At 41.4% G+C, this 9,337-nt stretch overlaps 1 protein-coding gene across 21 annotated transcripts in view; it reads right to left on the bottom strand.

Annotated features, from left to right (window-relative positions):
* Positions 1–353: 353 nt before the first annotated feature.
* Positions 354–9,337, bottom strand: part of PTPN5 (protein tyrosine phosphatase non-receptor type 5) — a 145,107-nt gene continuing 136,123 nt past the window's right edge. For 20 of the 21 annotated variants that reach the window (XM_075425213.1, XM_075425211.1, XM_075425220.1 and 17 more), the window contains 3 exons: positions 8,321–8,481; positions 6,172–6,285; positions 354–2,444 (listed from right to left, as the gene is read on the bottom strand). In XM_075425213.1, coding sequence (XP_075281328.1) covers positions 2,351–2,444; positions 6,172–6,285; positions 8,321–8,481 — 369 coding nt within the window. In that variant the 3' untranslated portion in view covers positions 354–2,350. The remainder of the gene's footprint in view (positions 2,445–6,171; positions 6,286–8,320; positions 8,482–9,337) is intronic. The other variant, XM_075425226.1, reaches the window with a different exon arrangement.

Below are 9,337 nucleotides of genomic sequence, written 5' to 3'. Positions count from 1 at the left end.
TTTGTACTAGTGAATTGATGCAAAGCAGCCTGATTTTACCAGTGACCACTCTCTCAGGACATTCCACATTATGTAGAATGGGAGTGGACAGAAGGTTAGATTTCCTTCATCAGCATAAATTATTCATTTCTACTCAGTCAGTGAAGCACTGCCAACTAACACCTGAGGATCTGAGCAACGACCTCAAAATCAGTATCTTAGAGCCCTTTATATCTTTCTTTGCCATGAAGCAATTCTCCTCTAGAAAGTCTCCTGTACAGGAGGCAACTTATGCATTGAACTTTGCTCCTATATGCACGCTCCTATCAATCATCAACAAATATTCTTTAGCAGATGCACAGGACATTCATGACAGAACAAATAATTTTATTCACTGAGTCAGTTTTGACACTGAAGGGCACTGAACAGCTGAAAACATCATTTATAGGGAGTTCTACTTACAATGTTATTCAGAACATCAGTGACGCTTTTGTTATTTCTAACGAGTGCTTAGATGAAATAGTGTCACCCCTTTGAAAGAATTGGTAGCAATGGGAAGAATATAGCTAGCAAGGTTTACATAAAACTAACAGTCATGTTATGCTCAAAAGCTTAAGTTTATTGCTCTATTTAATGACTACCACCAGTATTTTTAAAAAGAATGCCAGTTCTTCCTGCTAGCTTCCCACTGAAGGAAATATTTTAAATACAGCAATAAAATCAAGTGGTTTAAAGATAACACATTTTGCCACGCATTCATGCAAACCCTGCTGACAGGATTTTTACAGGTTCATGGTTACAGAATAAACACAAAGGATGTGTACTGAAATATTGGGAAATTCTCCCCACAGTGATGAAGTTGTAGGCATAACATTTCAGGCCCTACACCCCGCACCTACTGATGTCTTTGGCAAAACCTCAGTGGGAGCAGGATCAGCCCTTATTGTTCGGAGAGCTGCTTTACCTTCTCCTGACTACGAAGTGCAGCAAACTGTCAGAATCTCCTGCACTAATGAAAGCAGTGGGTTTTGGTTATTGACACAAATAAAGAGAAGCAAAAATATTTTTAGTAGATCATACAGTTTCTATTCACAAACCGCTCATCTTTCACGTTAAGCGTCTTGTGTATCTCCATTTTTCTCTGCTCAGTAAAGCACTTAAACAGGTGCTTACCTCTAAGAATAAAAAACAAACTACAGTCTTCATAGCCTGACTGAGGTCTAAAAAGAAAAACATGGGCAGCAGTCTGTATTATTGAAAAGGAAACACTGCTGCCCGGACTAGTGATTAGAATGGGATAATGATTGTCTAAAATTGGTTTGAGGGCAAATTTATCACAAAGCAGTCAACCTGTTCAGAATGATTTTTAAAACTGCCTACAGGATCTCTTTTAATTTTAATGAGCACTGGGCACTCAAAGCTTTGAAACAAGTTTAAATTCACGGAATTTATAGTGATTTTATTATTAAATTTTTAATAAAGATAAATTCAGCTCACAAAATTCCTCACTTGATTTCAAACCTCAGATTTCAAAGGAAATTGTATTCAAATTGTTGTCTGACTACATAAAAAGAGAAACTATTTTCAAGAATCAAATCTGGGTGCAGACTGAGATGCCAAAATATTGACAAAGAAAAGGTAAAGCATGAAGAATTTATGTTCAGATTAACTTCTACCATTCACCTCAGATTCACATAGCTGTCACGATACTGGGGTATACTGCTGGTAAGAATTGGAGGTAAGAATTTGATCACACCATTGAAATATTTTTTTCCCCTTAGTTCTGATAACACTGGTGGTGGATTGCTTTAGAAAAAATAAATCAGCAAACATGATGTGTGAAACATCATTTCAACATGAATCTACTTGAATCTTTCAACGCAGAGGCCCAGAAGGTTTACGATATACACAGTATTCGGTAATTTTATATGTAAAAACAATCAGAAAGAGGCAAAAAGTTACTTTCAAGCTTGGTCAACGTACGGCACATTTCAGCATGACAATTCAAAAAGTTTCACACTGTATTTGGATATCTTAGCAATGATTTTTTAAAAATAGCAAACTGAAGACAGTGGATTTTTTTTCTGAATTTTTTTCTTGCTTTTGTAACAAATGAAGCTACTATTCTTATTTACAGTATAAATAAGCCTTTTTTGGTGAAGATTATGTCCCGTCACGTATGTTTAAGACAAGGCATACCTCAGCTCTTAAATGTCAACGCAGAGCATAAAAGCAATACGAAAGTAAAATAATGTATCTTTCTTTCTAGCTAAGACAGCCAGGTTAACGTGTGTCTCTTATCAGATCTGAAATATATCTGAATGCAGTCAAAAGTTCTCTTGGTTTTAGCCTTTAGGGATACCACGAACACTTATTCTTCTGCTGCTCTAGAAAGTTGTTTTCCGTACAAGCTCATGACATGATGGACAAATTGATACTGTTCACAAGTCTGGATCATTCCTCCCCTGAAAAGGAAAGAAAAAAAGGGGAGGGAAACAGCAGCCTTATTACACACAAATAACATACGAGGAAATGGCATAGCTAACATGAAGCTGGTGTTACACACAAAAGGTCTATTCCAAAGCTTCCTGAAATGAGTGAAAAGTGCCCACTGATTGCAAGCAGCTCACAGCCTGACCTCGAGCGCCACTGTGAACAGAAAGTAGTCAGAACAGGAGTGGGCTTTACCTTCATTTTTCTTGCAGAGGCCCTCATCCAGTAAGGCAACACCATCATCATTTACATTCATATTACTGGAGCACTTATACTGCAAGCACCACTTTGAACACTATGAAAAGCACCCCCCACCCCAAAGCTCTAGACAGGTAGATGGGAGCAGAGGCAATAAAGAGGGGAAATCGCTTATCCAAGACTTCACAGCTGCACTAGGGACTGAATTCAGGACTGTAGTGGGCCAGGCCAGGCCAGCCCAGCCCCGACAACTGACGTAGCACAGAATTTCCCCATTCTGGAATGAGGGTTCTTTCCTCCATGCCATTCCACGCTGTGCTTTTGGCCGGTTCACCAGGGAACTAAGGGATGGCCAGCAGGATTTTGGAACAAATAATGGAACTTTAACAAAAGACAACTCAGATTTGTATCCGAATTGACTGCCATCCACACCTTGACCAGTAAACGATTCCCAGCACAGAAATCTGTTTTGGTTCAGCTTTTATTTCAGCTTTTGCTGTTCTCTTTAAAACTGTAAACCTGAAAGGAAATGTAAGCAGGAGCAGAAACAGTTTGCTTTTCCACATATCATTACCCTGTGTATTTCTGCAAGTAGCATAATAATAAACACGAGTACTACAGCAGGAGACAGAAATGAACAAAAACAACAACAATAAAGTTGTCCATTTTAAGCACATTTACTAACACTTAAAATTCTGCTTAGAGTACCTCAATAAGAGTGGTACCATCTCTTGATAATCCATTATGAAAATAAGTAAAGCCCATGGCTCAAATTCACAGCAGGTGTATGCAGAACTGTGCCAGCATTGGTGTCGGTGCACAGATCTGGGAACGCAGTGCCAAAACCAGGCTGAAACAACAACTGGCACACTGAGGAACAGGGGAAGCCCTGGGCGGCCAGTGCTAAGCAGACTGTGTCAGTCTGACAAAGAGCGTACGTGGTGCATTCCCTCAGAAACCTCCACTGGAGGAAATTAATGAAAAGTTGCAGACTGCTAAGCACCCTTCTTGAGGACTGCCCTCTTCTGTGGGGTACAGCTTAATAATCGTGGGTCACACAGTAACTGTACCAGTAAGGGGCAGATGAGCGGATAAGTCACCTCCTCCTTCAGCCTCTTGCAGTTTTGTTAAGTGGCTGTTTGAAACAACAATGAGCAGGGAAGGGCAGGGACCCATGCTTCAACTTCTCATCAATAAGCAAAGGCGGGAAACACACACTGCATTTCTAAATTAACTATTTCCTAGCTGAGCATCTCCACCCCATCTGCTCTGCTTAATACAAGCTCACAGCTGATCTGTTTCCGAGTCCTCCTTTGCTGCACACAGTATTGAAACATTTATGTCAGTTCACGATGCATAAGGAACATTAGTCATATCTGGCAATTATACCCTATGCAATTCCACTAACAGTGAGGTTGCACCCTGAAGTTGTAGCAACAGAAGCACTAGGGTGGTCATCAAGTTTCAGACCACAAGAAATGATCTTCTTTTTTATCCGATTCCCTGCTATGTGGTGGCTTTCTCCCCTTTCCACACACATGCACACCAGGACATGTGCTTGCTGTCCAGGCTTTGGCACAGAATAGAGAATTTATGTTTTCACCCCTATTTACCACAGAAACCTTTCAAATATGAGTTGCATTGTGGGAAAGGACAGCAAATGTCTCTCAGCACTGTGGGAAGGATGCAGGAATGATCACTTCCTTTCCTTAGTCAGACTAGGTTATTTTAGGACCAACTGTTGGCCACTGGTGCAAAGCCCAGAGCACAGGATTTTTCCAAGGGATCTGCAAAGGAATGAAGGGAAAGAAACATTTGTCCCCTTCATCCCCACAGCAACCTCAAAGGTGGTTCTCAGGGCTAACGTCAACCCCTCTACGGCTGTGAAGCGAGGGGCATTCCTTTGTCTGCTCTGGCCTGCATCCAACCCTCTTTCCCCAAGACCCTGGTAACTCCTTCCCATCCACCTTATTTTCTCTAGCTAGTAACCACCAGACAGGAGGAGGAGACAGAGAGGGTCTTCCTTCCTATAGCTGCCTGGACACTGTCTCATCCTCTCACACTGCTTTTGAAATCACAGGGAGCTTTTGTGGGGGCTTAGTGACAGTAAGAGTGGATGGCAGCATGACTTCCAAGAGACTACGAGCCCCATTTTTGACTCCTTGAAGAAACCATGCTCTTCTGTAGCAACAATGGTGATTTGACAGTTTCCATCTTGAGTATTTTCTCCCATGACATTTAAATGGCCAATTCCTACTCCATTCCACCACTGAGAGGTACATGGCAGATACAGAGTTCACTGCAGGCTTCCTTTTCCTCCATGGCATCGTTTAAGAGTGATCTCTTTTGTCCAGCCTCTGCAAATGACTGCCAGTTCTCCTCTCCCTGCAAAGCTAGTAATTTTAATTGGTCTTCTGTATCAAGAACATTTGTAAGCAGGTGTCTTCGCCCTTCATTTGAACAGTTATTTTCCTGTGTTACTCTGTTTAGTCACAGAGACAAGGTATTTCAGATCCAGCCAGATATTTCACTAGGCCATGGATAATCAGCACTCACTACTCATATTCTGCTTTTCTTTTTCTCGAGAAGCCTTTCCTCGTCTGGCCTGAAATCCACTGAAATAGCCAAACCTCTAAGCCCCTGCAGGTCCCTGTCTATCAGAGCCTCAGCAGGGCAGAAAGCATTTCATTTTCTGCCTCCCACTGAGCATAATTTCTCCTCTGAAATAAAGTTCAGCGTGGGGTTGAGGTCCCTTTTTTTCCTCAGAAAAATCTTTGGTATGTTTTTCGTGACATCTCTTCCCCCGACTACATTTATCATTATCATTAGAGAGAGCACTGAGACATGTTTTGATGGCACTTGAAACCAGTGGGAGAGGAAAAATAACATCTCTGGTGCAAAATTCAAGTCTGTTTACTTCATAATCAAACTCAAGGTGGTGTGTTAAGAAATGCTTAACTGGAAACCATTGAATTTCTGGAGATTTTCACAGCTCCTTTCATATGTCTGCAAACACTCCAGACTGTACACACGCTCCTTCTCCGCACAAAGTCCCAAGCAGCCATGCCCTCCCAACTGTGCTCACAGCTCCAACTATGCAAGGCCAGTTCTCTCCACTCCTCCTGTGAGCAAAGTGCCGATCTCTGGCTCCAAACTTAAGTACAGCGGACCTTTGTGCTTGTTATTCTGTAAGAACATGGGGCCAACTCCTCAGCTACTGAAAGGTCATCCCTTGCTGCACTGAGCTGTGCAGCTGCACAGCTGTGTAGACTTTTAAGTCAGCTGTGAATCTCGCTCAGTTCTAGGGCTGTTCATTAAGGCCTAATGCTCATAAAATAGGCAAAGATTACAAGTCAGAACTGCTTTGAATAGGACAATTTCCTTCCAGGAACATTCTCTCTTGGCCTCCATTTGCCTTTGTTCCTCTCCTGTTCCCATTTGTGTCTCCTGAAGTAAAGGGAAAGATTACTTTTTTTTTTTTAAGGAAACAGGCTTTCTTACCTGTCTAACCGTAATTGGCAGGTTGTTCGCAATATGTCAACAATGCCCTCGCTCTTCAGCTGCTTACAACAGACACTAGTTGCAATAAAGCAGCCAGTCCTCCCGATGCCTGCACTAAAGGATGGAAAAGCAGAGAAAGGCAGTGGACTTGTTAGAATGGCTTTGGAATTTTCTCGTTAAATGAGCGCCATTAAACCAGCAATCAATCCCCATTACGCTTTTCCTCCCTCCAACCTTTGCCAGGTGGGTGTTTGTGAACTTAAAGCCATAACTAGGAAAAGATACCACCCTCAATGGGGCAACACAATTAAGTGTGAGCCACTCGCAGCAAAAGGATGGACGTTGCACATACAGTGCTAAAAATGGACTGTTGAGTACTGTTTGACTCCATACGTCATTGAACCACTGAAAATAACTGAAAATAAGCAGTTAAACCGTATTTCTTAGACTTGCTTTGAACACAATCTTTGTTTTGAAATTCTTCATCCTAATAGCTTCTTTGAAATCTATTTTCATTCCCAAGTACAGTAAAAAAACAAACCAACCCCTTGCTTAAACAATCAGAGTTAACAGCAATACGGTAAGTGTGATGCCATTTGCTGATCAGATCTGCAATCTAGTAATTCTCTGAATTAGTGCAGGATACAACAAATTCACTATTAAAGAAATTTCTTTGTCTTCCTTGAACACCTTTGTATCTGATTCAGCCCTTGCTTAATGACCAGAATTGATTTTATTCTCAAACACACAGTGCTATCAAAGCTGTGAATTCTTCTTATCACCTAATAAAAAGCTAGCAACAAAAGCTGACAGCCCTTCTTATGGGTAAAATAATTAAGTGAGCATCCTCAGGAATAATTACTTGACACAACTGCAAGAAATCCTGCTTCCATTTAAATTACACTGAAGTCATAATACAAAAACACTGGCAACAAATATACAAGCAACAATTAAGTTTGCAGTTAGCTGCTGCTCACAAAGTCCGAATACTGTTTCTCTGACTGTATAGACAGGTTTTTCACTCTGCATTCATGCTTATTAGGGAAACAGCTACACTGGAATTGTTTTATCTTCTATTACAGAATGATCAATGCAATTCAATGGAAGTTTGGGGGATGATCTTACTCACTAAGAACTCACCTCAGTCTTCAAATAATTGTGATGGAGGTACCCACCTGACTTAAATTTTTTGTCCCTGAAACTCTTTATACCTCATATCCTGTTTCCTTTACTCTATCTAGTTTGTTCATCAATACTCCAAATATTTGAGGGTTTCAGAGGACTCATTACTGGATATGGATGTACATCAACGGTAAAAAAAAAAAGACGCTTCATCTTCCAATTTAGGCCATAATCAAATAGGCCATGGAACACAGCTCTTGTATCCTGTTTCCCATCCACAGACCTGTGAGTGTTTCGCAAAGGGAGAAAACACCACCCATTTTTAGACAAAGCAGTAACACTGAGACAGCACTTGTCCCACGACAAGCCGCAGGTCCCTCTGTGGTTGAGACAAAGTGCTAATCCTTCCAAGACTGTCCAAGAGTGATGCTTTATCCATAGAACCTTAAACAGGACTGCTAGCCTGCCTTTAACATGAAGCTGCTTCTACGAATAGGGCCACAAAAATGCATACATTCCCTGTCTCTTGATAAGTATTTGCTGCAATTAGCTTTGCCACTGTTTCATTTGTTTTATGTGTTACACTTAAATTATTGTCTTTGTCCCAATAAGGATTTTTTAAAATCAACGAAGGAATCCATAAAACTGGGGGTTTTGAGGTTCAAAGTTGAATGTTCTCATTTTTCTGCTAGCATGTGTCTTGCTACTCAACTTCACCTACAGTATGTTAATCTCTGGTAACCTGGCCCTTTTAAGATCATTAAAGGCATATCGAGGCAAATAAAATGAGACTGTTCTTACTTGTAACTAAGGCACCACCAGCTTCTGCGTTCAGCTCAGTCGCTATCTGAATGCAACACTTGGTAAAGGAAAATTATTCTCATTAAATTTTAGAAGTCCCAAGCATATTTCAGAAGCAGTTTGGCACTATCTCTCCCATGCCTGACTGATGGCCAACATGGCAGTATCCGCACTATGCCACTATATGCAAAGAAGCCCTTAGAAGTTAGATACAAAATTTATTTACCTGCAGTGAACAATCACTGGGGCATTCTTCTCTTCTGCACTCTGCATTGCCTCTTCCACTTCCAGTACTAGCTGTAACAGAGGTGGGGCTTGATCTGGTGTCTTCTGGTCTGGCCAAGACGTGTACCAGTAATGTTTCAGGTTTCTGACTTCTTCACCTTTCTGCAATCCAATTAAGACAAACACCACAAAGTTTTAAAAGAAATTCTGGCTGTAAATTGATACTGAAACTTGGCCTTCCCTTTCAGAACGAGATGAGTAAATCAATGCTAAATGGAACAGGAGATCCAAATGGCAAGCCACACAACACAGAAATCTGGATTTCAAATATCACGCCTGCACTTCAGTAAACTGCCTTAAAAAAATACACCCCACCCCCCCCAAAGTATGCTGCTCTTTTAGTGCCAAGAGCTGTGTGTAAAACACTCCAGGCAGTCTGTTCCCTCTTGACAGATTCATTCAGCAAAGCCAGAGCTGTGCTTGTGACATAATTGCTTTCATAATGTATTTGACAGACAGAGAGCCAGGAGCCATATCTCTGTCTCTGATAGCTAGCTAGATGGATAAGGGAGAGAGATGGGAGCTTATTTTTCTATTTCTTCCAACAGACAAACTCATATCAGTTTCCTGTCAATTCTACTCTTCTCTTGGGCACGGTGAGAAATTCAGAGACACTACGGAAGGTGGGAATTGTATCTTGCTGCAGTCCAGGGCTTTCTGAGGCACACAAATTCATGTTCTCTCTATGCCTCAGCACGGGTATGAACACAGAAAATGTGCCATCACCTTTTCTGAGTGCCACGTAGCACTGTGTGCTTCTGATTTTGTGTGTTCAAAGTGACATCCTTCTGCCTGATTTCTAAAGGTGCCAAATAGTAACATGGAGCTCAGGGAACCTTTCAGCCATTACATAAGCCAGCTGGCTCAGGGCTAAGCAAATGTCTTCAAAAGGTCCGGGAACAGAAGTGTTAGCTTTCACAACCTCCCCTTAAACACATGGCTGGCTGTGTTTAAGAGG

The sequence above is a fragment of the Opisthocomus hoazin genome, chromosome 7 (assembly GCF_030867145.1).
Source record: "Opisthocomus hoazin isolate bOpiHoa1 chromosome 7, bOpiHoa1.hap1, whole genome shotgun sequence".
Lineage (NCBI taxonomy): Eukaryota > Metazoa > Chordata > Aves > Opisthocomiformes > Opisthocomidae > Opisthocomus > Opisthocomus hoazin.
The sequence above is the reverse complement of the archived record's forward strand: the minus strand, read 5'-3'. Positions and strand labels throughout refer to the sequence as shown.